A 22824-nucleotide genomic window follows, 5' to 3' on the forward strand; every position below is an offset into this window, starting at 1 on the left:
TACCCGGTATACCGTGCCTTCCACGCCCGTTCCGGTTTGGCGGCGCGCGGAGATTGGCTTTTCGATCCCGGCGGCCGGAAGCGGGACATTTGAACGGTAACGGACTCTCCAGGCTGCTCCACTGTGGGCTCGCTGCCTCGGCACGGAGGAACTCTCGGGACGGCTCCTGCCGGCAGCGCCCCAAGAAACGGGGTGGGACGCGAGGGTCTTCTGGCCGCTGCGACTCGGGTCGCCGGGGAGCCGTGACAGGTCTGTGGGAACAGCAGCCGCTCAGCCCTCCCCGGGGCTGCTGGTGAGTCGGTTCCTGTGCCCGAAAGCATGAGCGCAATCTGCGGTCTCCCCTTGCAGGTGCTGAGGAGAGCTGCCCGCGTCCTGCGGGTCGCAGAATGGCCGGAGATGACTATGAGGAAATTCTCAAGTACTATGAATTACACGGAACAGTCGGCACAGGTGGGCTCAGTCTGTGAATGCTAGCAAGTGTGTGTCATGTGTCCACTCACCTCGATGTTTGTCTGAGAGAGTAACTGCTACTTCAGAGTCTGTGGGTCATGTTTCTCGGTGTATTTTGCGGGTCACAATTGTGGAAGTGTAACTGGAAAGTAGTGGCAGCAATTGCTTCTTCCTCTAGCAATGATGCTATGTATCATATTTGCTTCAGGGCGACTGAGATCAGGGTGAGAAAGCTGGTCACCATGCAGAGCTTTATACATTTCTGTTTCAAATTCCAGGTGGGTTTGCAAAAGTAAAACTTGCGCGACATCGTCTCACTGGTGAAAAAGTTGCAATAAAAATCATGGACAAGCTTGCTTTACAGGTAATGCAAAAGATACTTCAGAGGTGGTAATGTGCTGTTCCTGTGGACCTCTCAGGAGCACGCGTGCAACCTGTCACTGTGGGATAGTGGTAGATGCTGTAAACTTGAAAGGATTCTACTAGCACCACAAATCCTGTGCCCTCATATGGAGAGGGCAATATTCCCAGGCTGTAAAACTGAGGCGGTTACAGCTTTAAATATTAAGTAACTAAATAAACCACTGTAAGTCAAATGGAGTGCTGATGAGACTAGTAGCATTGTATAACTGCCCCCTTGGGTTTTACTGACCAGTGTGTGAGGAGGGCAGGTGAGCAGTGACAGACCTGGTGCTAGTTTAAGTTTGAGCAGTTCTGATATGCAGGCTTACTTTGAGGTACAGGCTATCAAACTACTTAGCAATTTCATACCTTGCTGTTGTGATCTTTTAGGATGACTTGCCTCGTGTTAAATTAGAAATCGATGCCATGAAGGACTTGAGCCACCAGCACATTTGCCGGTTGTATCATGTGATTGAGACACCCAAGAAAATATTCATGGTTTTAGAGGTAAGGAATGGTGTTTCTGCTATGGCAACAATCTCTGGGTTTAGTTGTAGCAGTAGATGGTAGTAGAGTCCAAATGAAACAATTCTTAGATAATCATCTCAATGATGAGTGTGTCCAAGGTGTTGTAGTTTAAAAATTAAGCTGCTAATGTGTTCGGTCTCATTGTAAAAGCCACTCTTCACTGTTTGCAGTAAAAAACCTGACTTTAATTCCCACCTCACACTCCAAAAAACAGCGCCAGCAGGATATGTGGGACCTGAGAAGTGCCACCGAATTGTCATGTCTTAGGCAGTTTCTGTCACCTGTGCTGGTTGTGTGGTATGGCTGTAGGAATCATCAGGCAAGAGTTGGGTTCTTGGTCTTGTTGGATCTGTTGCACACTGGCCTGGGTGCTGCTGGGATTAAGCAGAAGGAGAGAAAGAGAAGAGTGCCTTCCTGCTGTCCAGTGCCCTTGTTCATGTTTACATTTCATGACTATATCCCAAATGTATTTTTTTTCCTTTGCTTTCATGCAGTACTGTCCTGGAGGAGAGCTGTTTGATTACATAATTTCTAAGGACCACCTTTCTGAGGAGGAAGCTCGCATATTTTTTCGTCAGATTGTTTCAGCAATTGCTTATGTGCATAGTCAGGGATATGCCCACAGAGATCTCAAACCAGTAAGTCTGAACAGTAGTCAAATTTGCACAAATAATAACACCCACTTTTATTTCTCTGAGTGGAGCTGGTGTTGTCTTCTCTGTTCTCCTGTGCTTAGAGCTGTTTAGTTAACATTTGCTGAAAAGCATTATTTCTACTTATTGCTTTGTTCCTCAACTGAGCTGGATGTAGCTGTATCTGAGGAAGGATCTTCCTCTGGAAGAGGAACAGAATAGTGCACTCCAGTTGAGAGTAGAGCAGACACAAATTTGATTTTGACTGTTGGTTAGGCATTTTTGCTATCCCCTTTATTCCAGCATGTACCCAGGGAGAGTTGTTATGGTTCCTCTCTATTGTGCAAACTGTTCTGTTCTGACATTCAAAGGAAAATGTTTCTCCCATACTGTAAACAAGTAAGGACAGAGGACGGATGTGCCACAAGACTGATCCTGTGGCTTTGCTGTGACCACAAGATTTGAGCATGGGCTTAGGGAATGGAAGCCTTGAGACTATTTCTCCTAGAAGGGGTTAGAAGTTTGCATGTTCAGAGACACTGATAACTGAGAAAAGCAAATTCTTTGGGTACAAGCGTTTTACTTGACAGCTCAGGAAATCCTCATCTCCAAAGAGCTTCTCTCCAAGCAAAGCCTTGTGTGTCCCTCTTGGAAAGATTTGGATTGTAGCTGCAGACCTGATGGATTCATAGGATTGTGAGATAACTTGGTTGGGAATTGACTTCTAGTGGCTTCTGCTTTTATCTCCTGTTTAAAATAGTGTCAGACCAAACTTCTTCATCCAGGCACATCTTGGACCTTTACCTAGGATGAGGCACCATAATTTGCTGGGAAACCTGTTAGGCTCTTCACTTCCTTTTTTATGAGAAAAAAGTTATTTTAGTACCAGTCTGAATGTCTCCTGAAGCTTGTTGACTGCCATCATCCCACCTTCTGCTTCTCTGGAGGGGCTGGTGCTGTCTTTATGCCCCCTTTGTAGGAATGAAAAGGCTGCCAAGTGGTCTCCACTGAAGCTTTGTCACCTACAGGCTGAAAAACCATCACTCCCTCAGTGTCCTCATGGAAAAAGTGCTCCAGGACCTTGGACAGGCTGGTTTCCATCCACAGAGTTGACCTCGGTTTGCTGTCTTTCCTGTGCTAGATGGTGGGCAGAAACTGAATGTGCTGTTCTCAGTGTGGTGAACAGAGGGCAAGAGGCTTTCCCCATTTTGCCAGCTCTGCTTCTTTTCACACTATCTGTGATATCACTGGCTTCATTTTCTGCCAGGGCAGGCTGCTGCCTCGCAGTTTTTGCTTTCTGTGTAGCAGCCCCCTAGGCCTCTCTGAGCAGGTAGGAGCTTGTATTCCATGTCTGTAATATAGGATATATTCATTAGTAACAGACCAAAATCTCCAGAGGAGAGCTTCAGGTAAATTAGGGCTGGTAATGGCAAGAAGAAATAAGGTGAACCAAAATGTGGTTTCTTGGATACCTGGCATTATATAAGAATTCATTACCACTTTCTCTTTTACTAGGAAAATTTGCTGATTGACGAGGAACATAACCTGAAGCTGATAGACTTTGGACTTTGTGCAAAACCAAAGGTAAGGGTGTCAGTTGCTATCATAGCAGAGCTTAATTAGCTACAGCTTGCACGTAAAAATTGCCGGCATGCCTTCAGGGTGCAGTGCAGAGCCTTGCCCTGAATTTGGTGTAGTTGTCCCACTGCTAATTGCTTGGTAGGGGCTTACCAGTGTGAAACAGTTTTTGTGCAGAGAATATCAGTTTTTCTCCTCCTGCACTTCGTCTTTCATCCCAATATAAGGCACATATTGCTTTGTGTGTAGAGTATCTACTCCCACAAAGGCCTGCACTGTAAAGCTTATGTTGGTGTCCATTTGCCCCCAATAAGTTTCAATAGCAGATGTCATTTTCATAGGATTTGTCTGTGTGTGGAGATTGTGGATCAAATCAAATAGATTCTCCTTACCTTTACAAAGCCTCTGGATCTACGTGGTGGTACTGAGTTGTTTATCAAGTTTAAAGTTCGTTTCTGTGTTGTTGTTCTGTTTGTCATCTTCACATATGAGATGGGCGCTGGGAAGAAGGAATTTAATGGAAATAAGATCTTACATATCCAAAGTCCACAGATTGCTTTAGCTGAGTTAAGTTAAAGCACCTTGCAGGAAATCAGGAGTATTGGACCACAATCTTGGTGACACAAGATGTCATCTCACTCTGATCTGCTTAAAACAAAGCCCAGGCTAAGAAATAATATGTTTTTAATAAGGAAGCATTTTAGTGGCTCTTCATGAAGTTATTGCCTTAAATATTGATATAAATATCCAACCAGCCTCCTGCCCAGTAGGTCCTGGATTGCTAATTCCCAAATTCATCTGTTTTCTTTCTGGTCACAAAGGGAGGTATCCCTGTCACAGGAGGAGCTGCAGAAAGGCTGCTGGGAGAACATATGAAGGAGCAGCTTGGGGTCTGAACATTTATAGGAATCTTCTGGTCTTGGACAGTTTTTGCCTGGTTAAGCCATATATTAATTATACCAAAGCAAAATGTTAGGTGACTATATATAGAGAGCATTAGAAAATGAAGCTTCTGAGGCCTTTAATATGTTGTTGCTAGAAGACACCATTTGCGCTATAGCAATGCTTCTTTGTCATCAGTTTTGTCTTATTCTAGGGTGGCCTTGATTACCATCTGAACACCTGCTGTGGAAGCCCAGCCTATGCAGCACCAGAGCTGATTCAGGGCAAAGCATACATTGGCTCAGAGGTAGGTGATAAAATTGTAGGTTAGGGTGGTTTTTTCCATGCGCACCATGTATTTAAAGCTGGTGAGATTCAGATCAACTCCCCTGGTGTCTTTCTTCACTGGCATGTTGCCTCAGTGGCCCTCAAAAGCTGTGTGACTGAGAGCACTCACAGCCTGGAATAGCTCCTGACCAAAGGTTATGCACCTGGCTTCTTCATCTCTGACTAATCCTTCACTGTTCCCAGGTGTTGCTCTACAAAAAATAACTGTCTTCTACCACATTATTCCAAACAGCAATTTGTTCTGTTAATTTTCCAAGTCTTGTTGCAAATTCTGTGCGGTCTCAGTATCTTGTGTACTTTGCCTTTGAAATCTTCTATGAAAACTTGCTCTTTTTACTGTGCAGTGTAGTAAAATTAAAGACAACAAAAACTGTAGCATTTATTCAGCTTTGATTCCATGTCTAGAACATTAGGGTCTGCTACGTGCCCTTGTCAATCCATTCAAAATGCTGCAATTTCAATCATCTCCTCAAACTTTCTTACTGTCTGTGCTGTTGGATGGAGTCAGTCTTTTTTCCTTTACCTCCTTTGCATTACTGTCCCTGACCTCTAAGTCTTGCTTTCTTTTAGTTTTTCACAAAGTTGGTGCTTCTCAAACCTCCTTGATCTTTATGACTGAAGTGAGAGTTGAAGTATGAGGCATGTAGACTTTGTCATGTCTATACAGAAAAGAAACAGTGTGACTTTAAAGCCAATTGTTACTGTACTGACAGCTGTCATAATCACAAGCACTTTTGAGTACAAAATCCCTTCAGATGAGTTTGATTTCCTTTTTGTCAGATTCCTTGTATGTTGAAGGTAATGCAGCAATTTGGTGACCTAAGAAAAAGGGTAGTGGTTTTACTAGTGCTCTAGTTCAGTGAATTGAAAATTGTGTGCTTCCACGAGTTCTGTCCAGAGTTAAGGAACCTACTTTCCACAGGTTTCGTGTGGGTTTTGCCAAAAGGAGACAATGTGATCAGTCTCTAAGCCATTTTAAGCAGATGAGGTTTGTGAACTCTCACTTTTATTTTTCAGGCAGATATTTGGAGTATGGGAGTACTGCTGTATGCTCTGCTGTGTGGCTTTCTCCCCTTTGATGATGATAATGTCATGGCTGTCTACAGGAAGATCATGGTATGTGTGGATGACACTAGAATACATGAGGAACAGGAATCACTAAGCATTATGGGAAATTTTTACTTTCTGATTTGAGCAAATAAAGCTTATCTGCTGAATTTTGTTATATTTTGCTTCTCTTTTGATCAGTATTTTGTGGATTTGTTTCTGTTTTCCCTCAGCCTGTACATTACTCTAGCTTGGTCCAATGATACAGTAGAAAAGTGAGTTTCAGGAAATGCATTTTCTTGCTAGTGAGCTGGACTTTTATATCTAAGTGTTTATCCGTCTTCTCCCTAAAAATTACTGAAAAATACTCTTCTTGAATGTCAGCCACTCTCATGTGTAGGAAAAGCGGGATTCTGCATCTGCTATTATACTTTCCTCTTCCAAAAGGAGTTCAATAAATAGTAAGTGGTACGATTAAGACATTGATTCTTTCCCTCTAAACTCCTCTTGATGTGGCTAAACAGCTGTTGTTCCTCATCACATATGCATCTCTGCCAGCCACTTCTGAGCTGGCATAAAAATCTGTGTTAATGAAGCTTGGTCTCAGTTGGATGATGAAGAGCAGTGTGGAGTAATGGCTTTGTATTCCTCTACTTCATTCTCCTCTCACCAAGAGTCTGATATGTCTTTAAAAAGACAAAAAACCCTTCTTGAGAGTATTCAAGGACTACTTTGGCAGGGGGCAACTGATGCTGGTTTGCACAGGAAATGTTTTCAGGATGCATAACAGTCTGAGCTCTATGAAGCACCTGATTATTTCAACAGAGAGTGGATTTTTAATCTGGAATTGGAGTACACTTGAGTACCTTGACAGAAGGAAGTACCTTGACAAGGAAGCTTAGTTTGAGTTATCGAAGAGAATGTTAAAAAATAAAAAAAAAAAGGAAAAAAAAGCAAACACTATCTAATACAAAGGGATTGTGTAAAGGTGCTAGTGTTCAGATGGGATGCCAGTATTTTACATGACTTCCCAACTCATATAGTAATAGAATATCTTGAGTTGGAAGAGAGCAAAAAGGATCATTAAGTCCAACTCCCTGCTCTTTGCAAGACTACCTGAACTAAACCATGTGATTAGGAGTCTTGTCCAAATAATGCTAGCAAGCACTTTAGTTTCTCAGTGAAATTGCCATTAAGTAACAGGGTTGTTGAGCTGCTTTTCCCTCTCTGCTTGTGATGTGAACTGTGTTGTCTACCCTAAAGGTCAGAGCACATTGAGAACATGTCCCCGTATAAGCATGCTGTCATAGGATGACAAAACCCTTTTTGGTGCTCATTACACCACAATGCAGAGCCTGGTAAATGATCCAACTGCTTAAGGCATTCACTGAGCTGAGAACTCAGATGTGAAATGGAGATCTTAATTAAGAGTATCAAAAATTATTCTGTGTAGTTACCATAGTCAAGACTGGACAGGAACTATGAACTGAGTTGTTTGGAGCAACACAGTGTCTGGCAGTGGAATGAGCTGAAGTGAGCTGAAACAGCAAATGAGGTTTCAAAGGTTGGTCTGGGAGCAGTCAAAAACTAATCATGTTAAGATGCATACTTGCTATTTCCACTCTGAAATTGTTTTCATTTTATGTGGTTGTGAATTGAAAATTGTTTCAAATGAGGACACCCACTATTACGGAATTAGTTTCACACATTTTAAATCCTGAAATTTATTGTAATCTCATCTCAAACCTGTTGCTCCAAGTCAAATCTGCTGCTTGAATTTAAATAAAATCATATGCCTTACATGCAGCGTTTATTTCCTGGAATGTACTCTTCATTTTTAAATCAGTGGCTTGACTTTTTGACTGAAAAAATAAGCTGTGGCATAACTACTGTAAAAAAGGAATTACTTCTGGTATGACCTTATGTGCTTGGCAGATGTCATAACCTATTTACTATCCAGTATTGCCCACAGTACAACATATGAGAATTGCTCTTTGTTATGTTGGTGTTCTGTACTGTTATACTAAAGCCAAAATGCAGATTAACTGTGTTACTTAGTTTCATAGTAAAGCTATGTTATAAGGCAGCCTACAAAACTATTACTAAATAACTTAATAGTAGTGTCTGTAAAGATGTAACTGAAAGTTGTTAATCTGTCAATACATACTGTACTTAGAAATGTGGCTGCATATGGTACCAACTGTTTTGTTATTAAGGCATTTGTCCATAGAAAGAAAAATGCCATTTCAAAATGATAGTTATGTTACTTGATAATGACTTTGTATTGATTTTCTTTTTATCTCGGTTTTCATTCAGAAATAAGTGATTCTTCGTGGTGAATTTGGTTTGGTTTCTAGCTACTGTTATGCCTCACTTCTGGGAGTTGTTTTTTCAATTTTCTTCTAATCAAAAATTAAAGAAAAACAACTGTAACTTATTATCTTGAAAAAAATCTCACTTGCTAGATCTGTAACCTTTCTCCTGTCTGCTATATGAGATTGAAAGTTTAGCATTAGATGTAACCTATTCAAAAAAGAATATCCTAATACCGAGGATGGTGTAATTTTAGTGTCTGAAAAGTAGTGATTTCAGGGAATCTTCACATTGCAAAGTGCTGATATCAGTCATTCATAATCCAGGATGTTTGCACTTCTAGAACTTCAGTATGAAGTTGATAGCATGAACCAAGGCAATGGAGAAAGGAGCAGGTTAACTGCAAAAGTGAGTGGAAATGGAAGTGTCACACAAGCAGAGTGGACAAAAACTGCAGCTGGTGATTCAAGCATTTTCCTTACTAATGCTGCTGGGTTTTAGTACTGCCATGACATTTATGCAAGTCATTCTTTAAACAAAGTTCACATCTTCCTGCTGTTCTATTTTTTACAAAGTACAGATGTCACTATTGTCCAAGTAATTTAGTAGTTCCTTTTGAGGTTCAGTGTTAGTTCTAAATCCTCTTATTTTTTTGCAGAGAGGAAAATACAGTACTCCAAAGTGGCTCTCTCCTAGCAGTACACTCCTCCTTGACCAAATGCTGCAGGTAAAGGTTATTGTTTCTGTTCAATAGATGTATAAAGTACTATGTAATTGGTTCAAAACATTACATCAATGACATATTTAAAAATATTCTGTGTTTAAATAAAAAGTTTAATTCTTACAATTTTTAAAGAAAATATTACGATTGCCTTCGGCAAAAACATCTTTGGGAAAAATGTTTGATTTCAAAAATAATTAGCAAAGTTTACATGATTTAACAGAGTCTTCAAACAGCATGCATTTGGTTTTTCATTGTGTGCTATAAAAACGAGAGTTGTTTTGTAGCCCAAACACACGTTTGGACTACACCTAAGGAATAAAGCCAATGCTGCATATCCCCTGGGAGGTTCCCATAACTGCTCTTCACAGCTAAGATCTTTGAGGGTTAGCTTCCTTTTGTGAAGCTCTGAAAAAGTACTCGTTTCTGGTTTTGTCCCTAATCACCCTAACATTCTGAGTGGAAGATAAATTGTTTCTTCACTTTTTCTCCACAATTTAAGTATCACTTTGATTTTTATGGCACACCAGGTCGACCCAAAGAAGCGAATTACAGTCCAACACTTGTTAAGTCATCCTTGGCTCATGCAAGGTTTTTCTGATGCTGTTCAGTGGCAAAGTAAATACCCAGTAAGTACTTTGGTCAGATAGATACTAAAGCATTTCATGTAATATTTGCTGGCTTACTACCATCCTCATAGTGCATGGTATATGAAATTGTTACAAACTGAGCTTTGAGATGGTTGTGGTTCTTTTCTGATTCTTTTAGCTGTCAAAATATTTTTACTTGGTCTTGATTTCTCTTGAGGAGAAATTTCAAATGTGTTTTCCTTATATTCTTTAGCTGAATATGCAGAATAACTGAGTGAAGTCCTTCCACATATGAATGACCAGCTCCTTCCCTAGGCTGCTTGATGAGTACTTTCTTTAATGTGTAAAACACAAATACTCAGAAGGTCATGCTAGATGTGGTTATAGTTTATCTTGTATGTAGTCCTCAATGAAAATTGGAATTTTCAAAAATTCCAATGAAAATAAAGGAAATTTTAAATTTTCCAATTTTAAATTGGAAAATTTAAAATTTCATTGAAAGAATATTCATCCTGTCTCTCTGTCACTTGTTTTAATTATGTGAGAGATGAACGCAGTATGGAAAAGAGGAAAAGAACCAAAATAATCTGGCTGTCAGCAGAACATTCCAAGTTCCTGCATGTTGACAGCCAATGCCACTAGATGCCACTGTTACCCCAAATAAAGACACTTTGTGCTCACACCATCAGTGCAACCTGGCTCTGGTAAAGATGGGCATGGCTCATGGCTTTGGATATTTATAGGCAGATGAAAGCATACCTTCCATTCTAGTAAAAATCTTCCTGGCTTTTGGGTGGCTTATTTGAATTTATAAGCTCTCACCTATGAGGATCAAGGCTGTGAAGTTGTTGAAGTTGTATGATTTTTTCAGTGTGTTTCCTACAGTGTTTAGCTGTGATACTAAACATTTGAAATACAAGGTCTAAAATCATCATTGACTGTTGACTCAGGCCAGTGGGTTTCACAACAGTGTCACTGTCAGATATGGATTAGGGGGTAAATTGAAAACCTCACATTTCAATATCCATTGTGTTGTTGCAGCTGGGACATCTTGATGAGGACTGTGTAACAGAGCTTTCTGTGTTTCATCAGCAGAGCAGGGAGTCTATATTGCAATTAATAAACGAGGTAAGAAGTTTGTCAGTGATTTACAGTAATTAAATACAGTAATAGAGTAAATAAATATACTGTGTTATCAGATCAGTACTCATATATTCTAAAGTATGATATTTTACATACATTTCAGATTTAAGGAGGCCCTGCAGAACTCTGGAATCTGGCTGTAGCTTATAACTACAAGCCGCTACTCTGGAAGATCCAATTTATTCATTTTTTTTTCTCTTTTAATTGTGATCTTCATGTTCCCTAAATCTTACTCTTTGCTATGTCCTACCAAAATGGTAAAATCCTTCTGAATCTCTGAAAGTCAGAATAGACTTGTAGAAATTTATAGTTGAACAACAGATGCCATTTGCTGGGTTAACTCTTTGCTTTGAAATTGTTCAATAAAGAGTAGGAAAAGAAAAAAAAGTAGAAATATCAACAACACCCAAGCAGTCTAAAAAATACGGAGCTTTTGGAGTTGCTATTCACAGATTGCTAAAAACAGTGAGTATGTTTAATCATTTTTGGTGACAAATTACAAAAGTTGAACTGAATACTTCTGGAAGAACTGTGCAAATGTTAGCACTAACATTGCAGGCTGTTGAAAAGACTTAAAACAGGATGTGTACTCCAGCTTTTACCTGAATCTGAAAATTCTTCATTAAAACAGAATTTTCTGCTTCTTTGTACTTCTTAGCAGTGACAATAGTTTTGGGTTTCTGAAAATACTTGGGTTTTCCACATAACTGTAGCAGAAACAGACTTTTTAAATGTGTGTGATACTTACAACAGACTTGTGGAGTTGATACTTTTTGTTCTTTAGTTATAGCAAATAATCAGAATAACCTCTTTACAGAGGGGAAAGTCCTTCCGAATAAGTTTATGATGTTTACATAGTTCTTTTCTGGAAGACTTCTAATCCCTTATAACTTATTCAAACTAACTACATTATGCTGCAAACCCATCAAGAGTGGTGTCTGTGTTCCTCACGCACACAGAGTTGCTGAAAATCATGCAAAAAGTTGGCGGTTATGAAAGAATGAGCAGGAGTTACTTTCAAAAAATTTATACTCTTGCTGAAGTAAACTGAATTACTAGCTTTGCATTCAATTCAGTAGATCTTCACTCCAGCATTTCCATGCTACTGCATGAACTACAAACTAACTTGCAAACAACCAATATAGTGCCTTTTTCTTGATTTCAGGCACGTAATGCAAATCACTTGAAGTCTGAAATTACAGTTATGTGTTTATTAGGGTTGCATGTCAGGTAGAAAAACTTGTAGAGATATAGAAATACTCAAAGGCTGTGCTTGACTTGTACTTGCAATGTTTCCAAACAGGAGATTAAAATACTTTTTCTTTCTTTCTCCCTGACCCCACAGTGGAAATACGACCACATGTCAGCAACATACCTCTTGCTTCTATCCAAGAAGGCTCGTGGCAAGCGTGTTCGTTTAAGGTTTCCATGTCTACCAGAGCATGCCAGCACCATGATGTCGACAGTCCTTGAGGTAAATTTGAGTTCAGCAGGACAGCATCTTGCTTAAAATCCTGCTCTGCATTGGCAAAGCTCTGCTGGAGAGACATTCTGGTGCTCTAAACGTCAGGAAGAGAGCATGAGCCTGAGTTTAGCTCAACTGGTTAGAGCATGGTGGTAATAACAGCACAGGGATTTTGATTTTGTACCGCCCATTCACTTAAGAGTTGGATTTGATGATCTTTGAGGGTCCCTTCTAACTCAGAATATTCTGTGAAGCACACAGGCAAAGTCTTGGGCATTAAAGAGTTCAGCGGTCTCATTAACATGATTTAGCATGCTAGGCTGCTTCTCTGGATTGACTTCACTGGAATAGCCATCTATGAGGATTTGATGCATCAGGTGTTGCACAGAATCCCTCCTTGTTAATGGGCTCAAATCCCCTCTTTTGTGGCCTGGATAATTCCAGATCTTGTTCTGTGATGAGTAACTGCACTCTGTCTCTTTTTTGCTACCTTGAGGGCTGCATTTGGTAGGGAAAATCTTTTGATACCTCATGATATGTCTCCTGGGGAGTATTCTCTGAGATGACAAAAGCACTATGGGAACTGGTGATTAAATCAGAGAGAGTCATCTCTTTCTCATCTGTTTCACTTGAGAACATAATCCTAGAGAGGAAGCTGTTTACTTTGAGTAAAGGAAATGTGTTGCTGCTGTTTTTCTGATGATTGAGATTCTGAAGTAGTTTTGTTTATCTTAGGGAAATTTCTATTCCTATAGTTTGGCACTGATAGGGCCTTTCAGAACATGGCTCGAGTTTCTAAACCCCTTGTAATGTTGTATATAATATGCAAATATATGTGACATCAGCGATATTAGTCTGTTTGACAAATTCCAAACATTCAGTGGAGTTGCAGACTTGTATAAGCTGTTTCCCCTTGAGACTTGTATAAGCTGTTTCCCCTTGTGAAATGGTCTGAGTGTGCTGCTTTCTGTGTTAGAGGTAAGCACTCAGAATAAATACCTTATGTATCTGATTCAGTTGTGTGTGAATCATTTCAGTTCACCCATACAGCTTTTTTGGTATGAGAATTCTAGGACTACTAGAGCTGCATAATAGATAATGAATCGTAAGTGTTCCTGATTATACATAATGTGATTTCTGTGATCATGGTGGTGGCTTAGCCTTCTACACTCTTGATGATTAAGGCAGAGGTTCACTAAGTTCAGTTTTTCTCAACTGTTAAGCTACTTCATCTCTAATGATGTCCAAATTGGCAAATGCTACTAATTAACATATGCATTATGCCTTCCCAGATGATGGTGAAATTCATGCCTACACAGTACAGCAATCTGTTAGTCTTCCTGCAGTGCTCAGAACACATTTAACTTGCCTGTGTGTAGCTTCTGGGTGAATATCAACTTAATTTGCTGGAACACCCAGCTAGCAAAGTGTTGCCTTCTGGATCAAGGCAGGCGACCTGGTTCTGAGGAACAGCACGGCGACCCACTCTCTCCAGGGTCGCTCGGGCCAATGACACACGCAGACACCAATATGATGGACGGTCAAAAGGCCTTTATTACTTCTTCTCGTGGGGTTTTATAGTCTTAGGGGTTCTCTACGTCAAAAGGGGGTTTGTCCTCCTTATCTATGGTTAGTGAGGAATGGAAAAGTACTGGGTAAGGAATGGAAAGTTACTAGCACTACTGTTAGTGGGGCCACATTCCTAGGGTAATCTCTTATCTTAGAGGAACAAAGGGTCCTGCCTTTCCGTGACATCGCGTGATCTTCCGCAGAGCCTTTCCCTATCTACCACAGCAAAGCTCTCTAGCTGGACCCACTCTAATGCAAAGACAACAAGGCAAACAGAAGTTTTACTTAGCCATTTCTGAATTTGGTGGCACAAGCTCGTACATAATGCTGCTCAACTTCAAGATGTTTGATATAGAAGCATATTGCAAAATAGTCACTGTGCCATGGATTACATCTGGAACACAGCAGCTGAGATATCCTAATCATGCATTCATGCTTAACGGAATGTGATTTCAACTACAGTATCAGCTTCTTGTAGTTAGCAACCCTCTGGTAAGGGCTTTTGTGTAAAGTATCATACAAGCTCTAGAGCTTATCAGACAGCTCTCTATTCCAGTAGTAATGAGAGATCTGCTCATTGTGATATCCTTTATCATGGGACAACAGAAAGTTACCTACCAACAGAACATAAGTTACTAAAATGTCATCCATTCCAGCTTTTTATAATGGTGTCCATTTCAGCCAAAGACTGACAATTTAAAATGACTCTGTAGAGTTTTGCTGTAATGGTATGAAGTAAGTCCTTGGGAAGAGTTTCCTGTAAGTAGCAAAAAGGTCTTAGAGACTAAGGATGCTTTGATATATACCTGCTTGTATGTGATGTGAACCATGAAGGTTTGCAACCTTGGCTGAAGTTACAAATCCCTTGTTTTAATAACTGACAATTTTTGGGAAGAGCAGAGCTAGCCATCAGATGAAGGGCTCCAAATGCTAGTTCCAATTAGTGTTGTGGATTCAGCAGTCATATGTTTTGGATGTATGTGTTTACCTTTATCCTGCCCCTTTTAAATGTTACTTCATTCTTCTCTTGGATTCTTTCCAAATTATTACTAGGACTTTTGGTAAAAGGAGGTTTTGGTCCAAGCCTTGAATTCAAACGCAGCTATTTTTGTGAGTTGCTTCTCTTCATGACACATCAAGAAAGGTGATTTGGCAATGGTGCTTTGAGAAGAGTTTCACATCTGCTTTTGATACAAATGACAAATCTACAACAACATTAAAGTCATACAAAACCTAGGTCACCATCATGGGAACTTTCATTATTAGGAACTTAGAAATGAATTATATTTAGACTATAATGGCAGTCTTTTCTGATGAAATCTTACTTTTAAGTGTGCAGTCGAAGCTCAACTGAATATTTCTTTCCAGTCTGAAAAAACTGTGAAGATCTGCCAGAGTGCAGTGAAGTGCTATGGGCATTTGTATTCATGGAATTTACACATACAGCTTCACTGTTTGAAGAATCTCCATTAGAAAAATTTGATATAAATACTCATGGAATGCAGCAGGTGTTTGATATGGTGTTCTTAATCCAAAAGTTGTTTTCATTATACATAAAAATTACTGGATATGTAAATGTTTGGTAGAATCTAGTCTAGTGGAGTTACAAATGGAGGAAAGAAGTGTTTTAAATATATATCTAACATACATTGTGCCTTCTTCTAGCTATAGGTAATTTGACTAAAACTTGAGCTTTGATCATCTAGAAAATGAGTAAATGAGGATTTTAAAACCAACAGGAAAAAAATAAGGTGCAACAAACAAGGTCTCAGACCTAGGCTAGAGCTGGACAAGTCTCTGAAGAAGTGCAGCCTCTCTATATTGGAGAAGAAAATCAAATCAAGCAATTAAAATTTTACAATTAAGCCAAAGGGAAGTTCCTAGCTGTGCTTAGATGAGCTGGTGAGGAGTAGCCTTAAATGTGCGAGGTAAAGAATTTAGAAGAGCTGGTAAAAAAGCAGCAAATTACTTGCAAACCTTATGAGCGAGTTGTAGAGGGAATCAGAAGTACTGAGGAGTTTTTAACTATTGCTCTATAGTCAATCATTGTATGATATTTTTACCCTGCTTCAGAATTTTCATGTCTGTAATGTTCCTGAATGTGATCAGAATACAGCAAGAATGGTTTTTTTTCTGTTTGTTACATCTCTTGTAGCATTCGAGGCCTGATGCCCAACTGGAGGATACAGAATTCACACTGTCAACTCCAGTGACAAGAAAAGTGCCATCAAAGAAGCATAAAAACAAAGAGAATGTTGAGACAGTGTCAGCTTTAAGAAATGAAATACCCTTTGTGCTTCCTACTCCTAAGACTCCTCTTGCAAAGAGTCAGATTGAGACACAGGTACAAGCGGTTCCCCTTAAGGCAGCTGCTTTCAAAGGTATGTAGAATGTAACTAATGAAAGCTTAGAACATATATGTTGCTTGGGAATTACTGAAACTCAAATATAGGCACAATATTTCTTCACCCAATACATCTATTCTGGAGCACTTAAATTTTTTTTTCCCTATGTACCACTCAGTTTCTTCTAAAACTAATGCAGCACCCTACCAGTACATCTGGTAGGGTGCTGCATTAGTTTTAACCATCCATCAGAGAATGTTACTTGTATTGCTTCTCACAATTATCTGTGAGCCCCTTTTGGTATACCCAAACAAGGAGCCAAGCATTGTGATGTTAAGTCTTGCTCCTAGTTCCACTTTTCCATGAAAATTGAGATTGCAGTTTCCTCAACACTGTTTTTCCTTTGTGATTACCTTGAATGAAAATAAAAGCATACTTTTAAAAATTAAAGCATACTGCTTTAATTGCTGGTTCTAAGAGGAATATAGGTTTTGGATTTCTTATGGTTGCATATCAGTATTTTCATAGGGGCCATCCAGTATAGCGGTGAAAATGTTTCTGTTAACAACATGTAGGTCTTGCAGCTATGCAATTGACCACAGAAATCTGTATAAATTCTGTCAGCTTTTCTGAGTTACCAGAATTTTCTGTCATCAGCCTATCTAGTTATGTACATATCCCATATGTTCATTACCATTTAGTTCAATGATTATCATTAAAGTTTTGGTATTGATTCTGTAAATGCTAACTCTGTCCTTCAAATGCCAAAGGCTCCTTGCAATAGGAGACTCTTTCATTTCAAGTGCTAACAAGCATTGTTCAGGAACAGTAAGTTTTTGCAGGATTTGAGGAATAAGGGATTTTGAATATACTGCTGTTTAATGAGATCATTCATAAAGAATAGCAATACAAAAACTAGTTTATGAGTTTGTCTTAAGATTGTACATAACTTGAAATGTATGTCTAAAAATCAAAGAGATACTACCCAAAATGGGAAATGTAAAAACACTTCTAGCTCATTTATTTAGTGACATTTCTGAGGATTAAACAAAGAAAGCTAATTCTTTGCTGCATTGAAAGATCTTTGATTCAGGAAATAGAAAAGTGGAAGAATCCACTGGAAATGTTGAGGTTGTTTGTCTGGAGCTGGGTGCAATTCTGTAGAGAGCTGAAAATTTGAACATTGAAGTTGGGTTTAATTGTGACAACTTATTTGCTGACTGTTTCACTTAGTGTTTTCTCCTGCGCCTTTAAAACCACGCTCTGCAGACACTGACTTTTTAGATCATTGTGTGGCATGTACACTGTATATTAAACAATGTATTTTATACTGTTTTTATATTATTTTTATACTACATAATATGCTATTGTATATTATGACTATATAAACTTACACCCCTCGTATAAGGCAGAAGGATTACTGAAGAACACAACTAGTCAGTGCAGCAGATTGCTCCATATTTATTCATGGACCTGCAGCAGAGCAAGAAAGCAATTCTAGTCCTCAAATTTCTAATACTGAACTGCAATGGTTACTCCTAAGGTTTGACTTGTAGAGCCCTGGGGAAATCAGTGATAGTTTTAATTTGAAGAGTAGAGGTAGTGTTAAGAACATATTTTATAATTCCCAAAATATAGACCTGAGATAGAAAAGAAGGTCTGCTGTTAGAACTACAGAATTATAGAGAACTGTTAGAACTGTTAGAATTATTAATAATGAGAAATTGTCAGTGAAGAAGAGAAAATCCTTTTACACAAAGACATATCTGTTTTGGCTTGGACATTTTCTTTCAGAGAGTCAGTTCACTGCAGTCACCCCAATTAAGAAACCTGCTACCCCAACAAATGCAGATGAATTGACAGCGGATGAGATTCTTCCTGAAAGAAGGTAAGTGTCCTGTTGTTTGTGTACATTCCTGATTTGGAGCAGGACTACCTTAATCCATGTGCTGCCTGGGAAGCCCTGTTACAACAGCAAGCTGCTGTTCCTACTCTTTCAGTAAAAACCTTTCTAAAACCTATATTTACAATCACAGAAAATAATGAAGGTCGAGAAAAATTTTAATACTATGTAACTCAATATAATCTATTTTCTACAATGTAGGTGCCTTCTTATTCCAGGTCTCCAAAGAACTGCAATTTCTAGATAGATCTCTGGGTTTAAACTTCAACAGACTTTCAAACAGAAACTCCTATATTACATTGCACTTGATTTCATTTTCTTTGTGTTGTCATGTGTGGTAATGTTTTAGTGACATCTTTGAAATAATAGGTTTTTAAGACTGAGGGAAAAATAACAGATTAATTTGTTCATGTAACAGGTGTCAGTCAGTGGAATTAGATCTCAACCTTGCACATGTGGATAGCAGCCAAAAGAAGAGAAAAGCAAAAATATTTGGAAGTCTTGAAAGAGGCCTAGATAAAGTGATCACGATGCTTACACCAAGCAAGAAGAAACGATGCACTAGAGACTGTCCAAGGAAACTTAAGGTATGGTTGCTGCAAAGGTCTTACATAAAGCAAGTATTATTATAATATTAAGTAATTTTATTAGTTATGTATTAATTGTTATCTTACAATAATTATGATTGAAAACATCCAGTAGCTTCAGAAACGGTTTTGTGAAAGCTTCTGTGACCTGTCTTGCCTGACTTCTACAGTAAAGTGCAGGTACAGTATTGCTGATAACACGACAGTGCCCCAGTTACCACGTTCAGTTCGTCTGGGGTTGAGGCAGCAGATCCAGGGAGGAGTTTGGCCCTTGCTGCTTATAGCCCATCTAAACCAAAGGTGAAGGAAGCAGCATGGTTTGAAAGGAGAACTACTGGCTAGTTTTTAATCATGTTATTTGTGTAGACATTGCTCACTAAAAGCCTTTTCTCCTTCTGCTGGTGAAAAGGCACAAAGCGTGCACAGGTTGATGGCCAGTTGTGACAGAGGGGTGAATAACAAGAGTCAGTTAACAGGCTGTACTGAATTGAGGGGCATAAAAAAACCTCATATTTAACCTCAAAATGAGGAAGAGTTTCTTTCATTGAGGGTGGCAGTGCACTGAAACAAGCTGCCCAGGGTGGTCATGGAATCTCCCTCTCTGGAGACATTCTAAGCCCACCTGGATACATTCCTGTGAAACCTGCTTCAGGGGATCTGACAAGGGGCTTGGATTGCATGATCTACAGAGGTCCCTTCCAACCCTAGTGATTCTGTATACATTGTTCAAATGCAACTTAATACTTCAGAAGCTATACAAGAAAAAATTTGTACTTGAATCTTTAGGCAACATGTTTGAAAAACATAATTACCCTGAAAGAAGGCAGGTTGTTTATCAAGGTATGAGGAGTTGTGTCGAAGCAAATGATGTGTCCCTTCAACTGACTGGCTGCTGGGATACCTACTACACACTGAGAACTATCTGTCAATCATGAACATTCAGGACAAGATATTGGGCTACAAACCTGACCTGCCAATCAGACAGGAGTCTAGACTGTGCAAATAATCCAGGAAGCTGAGCAACTGGAAGCTGTATTCTTTCTCTAAATGCCTTTAGTCTCCTGCCTCAGTTTCTCTTGTCCATAGTCTATGCAAAATTCCTGAGGCGTGTTGAGAGATGCTGGGCTACAATACAGTGTTACAGCAGTTATGTCAGAGGGGTGTGTACATTCAAATCCAAATAAAGACCACAAGAAGCACTCTTCAACTGACTTTGCATCCTCATCCTATGTTAATTTTTCAAGCTTTTTTTTAGTCTCATTTTCTCTCGACCACTTCTGTGACTTCAGTAGGACATGTTGTAACCTCTTTTCTTTATACATGAAAAATTGCCTGGTGCATTGCCTGCTCCTTGTTATCAGAAGAACTGTGTCTCAGCTTTTGGCCATTTCCCAGCTCTGCACTATACAGCAGGGTGCTAGTTTTGGGATGTTGAAGCGTTTGTCACCATAGTTAGCTGATCTGAAATTTCCTTAATGAAAATTTTTTGCAATGTCTTCAGTTTTAGGAGAGAGATTTTCATATTTTTATTCCTTGTTTCAACAAGCCAATGTTACTCTTAATGTTACTTTTAGGCACACTGTAACATTACCACCACTCATCTGCTGAATCCAGACGAATTGTTGAATGAAATAATCATTGTTCTTTCAAAGAAGCATGTGGAATATGTTCAGAAGGGGTAAGTGTAACATATGATTAGTTCAACTTATATTTGTCTAAATGGTTGCTAGTCCAGTCCTTAAAAAACAAAGTATTTAAACTTAGTTTCTTGACCCTATTGTAAAATAATCTTTATAGAAAGTGTACAAAGCACTAAATATATGTGCAATAAAACATGTCCAAACAGTGCAAAACTATGTTAAGTGTCTTCTAGCAAAGTTCTTTTACCAACAGGTATAAACCAATAGCAGCAGGGTAATGCTTAGGAAAAAAATCACATCAGCCATCTCATGGGAAATTTTAAATACCAAAAGTTGGTTTAGGTACAGTCAATGAACAAATGGGACAATTTTGGAAAATAGTGTATATACCTTTTAACTCTCAGTCTGGGCAATTAAAAGACATTAGCCTTTAGGCTAGAGGTCAGTACATTTTAAAATGTGTGCGGAAGCCACGCAGCTTTTTGTGGATTATTTGAATTTGTACTGTTTACTAGCTACACTAAGCTACTGATTGCTTAGATTGGTTCTTACTTTTGATCAAACTGGAAGACTATTTCCTGAGTTCCCAATGCATGAAATAACCATTGTGCCCGCTTTTCAATATGTATTTCCTCAAGTTGTTGAGTATTTCAGTGTTTGATATTGGTAGAACATCAGGGTATACATGAATCCTCTGATGCATTTCCAAACTCATAATATGGAAGGACGCTGGATTGCACAGCAGCACCTGCCACCATTGTAATAGTTCAAACTCTGCATTCAGTTTTTCCTATTTTCACACCAGCTGAGCTGCAGCCAACAGAGTGTTCTTGTCTAGGAAAAACATGGGAACTTTCCATTGCTCCAGCTCTGAGGAGAGGGGCCGTTGGCTAGCAGGGGTTCTTGTGGCAGTGTGGGGCATTGATGCTCCATTGGTCCTAGGGCATAATAATAAATATGGTGCCCTGAAACTCCAGGATTTACAAAGCTCTCAGGTGACTAAATTGTGGACTGTTTCACAATATTCTGAACAGCAATGGGGTATTTTATTTAAAGTGCTTCTACTGATTTAAAATAGCATTGCAAAACAAAAATGAAATGGGTCTACAATTATTCTGTTTTTTCTTCTGTTTTGCAGTTATACCCTGAAATGTCAAACACGGTCAGATTTTGGTAAAGTAACTATGGAGTTTGAGTTAGAGGTATGTCAGCTCACTAAGCCTGAAGCCATAGGTATCCGGCGACAACGGCTTAAAGGTGATGCCTGGGTCTACAAGAGGCTGATAGAAGACATCTTATCTAGCTGCCAAGTGTGAGTGGCAGAGTCTTTTATCATGATGTTTTAGAAAGGTCTTTACAGACAAGTAATTCTTTCTTACAGTCACAGCTATATGTGAAAAATCTGTCGTCTTGGGTTTTTAACCATCCCTCCTTGTACATACTCCTTTTGTATGCTTCCTTTACTATTAGGTTTATAATAAATGTTCTGCAACTGCAACTTTTCAGAAGCAAAATTCTGTAAGCTGTTCCTTTGCTTACACACTTTTCACATATCTGGATTTAAAAAGTACTCGTTTTATGTGCTGAAGCTTATAATGGGATGTCTTCAGTTATCAAGTGCATGGTGCACAGTAATAGTCATTTGCATAATTCTCTTCCTGTCTCTGCTTAAGTAGGATTTATTGAGATCATTAACTAAGTCACAGCTGTGGTTCCCAGAGTTACACTATATGCTCAGTGTTGTACAAAATAGGACGATAGGACGGGCTTCAGTAAATGTGAAGTCAAGAGTGCTAGGATTTAAACTGATCCCATATAAAGCATCGCACTATCTTGTTATGAAGCCTCAGTGATGCTTAACAAGCCTGTGCACTTTCTGATGCTCTTGTGTTAACTTGATGATAGGAGGATCTCTGAAGAACACCACTACCTTTGAACTGTTTTGAATGGAGAAGGCATTTGTCAGCCAACCGTCTACAAGGAATTGAGTGACACATTTAAGAGAAATTAAGCACCAGAAACAAAACTAGAAATATGCAGAACAAAGCAAGAACATCTAAGAGTTGGCTAGGGGGTTGCTATCATATCTTAAAAACAGATGCATGTCTCCCTATGCTTTTGCTGGGTGTTGTGTGGAGTGTTTAATTCTGCCTTTAGTTGTGCTACAGCAGAAACCACACCAGGCCAATCCCAAGCAGCAGCAGTGGGAAGACACATGCCGAAGCTTTTCTCTATGTGATGACATTTAGTAGACAAATTGACAGTGTGCTGAAGCTTTTTCTTAAACAGGAGGTAACTGCCATTTGCTGCATATAAACCCCACGTTATTGCCTCTTAGCTAAATCCTGAGGCACATCCACCTAAGGGCTGGGTGGGTGAGAGAGCTGAGCATTGCTGGAAGAATCTCATTGACAGACATGAGATCTGGTTGCTAATGAAAGCTGCCTGCTTGTTCTCTGTGACCATTACCTCAGGAACTGGAGGGTTATTTTGTCTGTATCAAGATAGAAATATCCATCAATTTTGTTTCCAATGCCAGCTTGTCCAGTTGCTGCTTTATAGACAGGTAAAGGAACAGGAACATTTTTAGTGAATTTCAAGAAAAAGAAATGCTGGGAAGGGCGGAGAGCAAAGAAAGAACTGCTGCTCCTCGAAGTGTTTCTGGTCAAGAACATTTGAGA

The 22824-nt window shown here is 39.3% G+C and overlaps 1 protein-coding gene across 2 annotated transcripts; it reads left to right on the top strand.

The window, feature by feature from the left end:
* The first annotated feature begins 102 nt into the window (after positions 1-102).
* MELK (maternal embryonic leucine zipper kinase) lies at positions 103-21630 on the top strand. 2 transcript variants are annotated; one of them, XM_059492369.1, is made up of 17 exons: positions 103-249; positions 349-450; positions 729-814; positions 1243-1359; positions 1875-2018; positions 3528-3596; positions 4687-4779; positions 5838-5936; positions 8839-8907; positions 9432-9530; positions 10533-10619; positions 11980-12108; positions 15824-16049; positions 17808-17901; positions 18335-18503; positions 20078-20181; positions 21282-21630. In XM_059492369.1, exons 2-17 carry the CDS (start codon positions 387-389, stop codon positions 21457-21459), a joined length of 1827 nt encoding a protein of 608 aa, XP_059348352.1. In that variant the 5' UTR covers positions 103-249; positions 349-386; the 3' UTR covers positions 21460-21630. The 2 variants fall into 2 exon arrangements, with proteins under 2 accessions (XP_059348352.1, XP_059348353.1); XM_059492370.1 differs by lacking the exon at positions 1875-2018.
* Positions 21631-22824: the final 1194 nt, after the last annotated feature.

The sequence above is a fragment of the Ammospiza nelsoni genome, chromosome Z (genome assembly GCF_027579445.1).
Source record: "Ammospiza nelsoni isolate bAmmNel1 chromosome Z, bAmmNel1.pri, whole genome shotgun sequence".
NCBI lineage: Eukaryota > Metazoa > Chordata > Aves > Passeriformes > Passerellidae > Ammospiza > Ammospiza nelsoni.

Excerpts from the sequence above, each read along its gene's own strand:
- MELK (XM_059492369.1), top strand. The coding sequence starts at position 387 with ATGGCCGGAGATGACTATGAGGAAATTCTCAAGTACTATGAATTACAC. Across the intron at positions 451-728 it reads ACACGGAACAGTCGGCACAG|GTGGGTTTGCAAAAGTAAAA; the intron begins GTGGGCTCAGTC and ends TTCAAATTCCAG. Across the intron at positions 2,019-3,527 it reads CCCACAGAGATCTCAAACCA|GAAAATTTGCTGATTGACGA; the intron begins GTAAGTCTGAAC and ends CTCTTTTACTAG.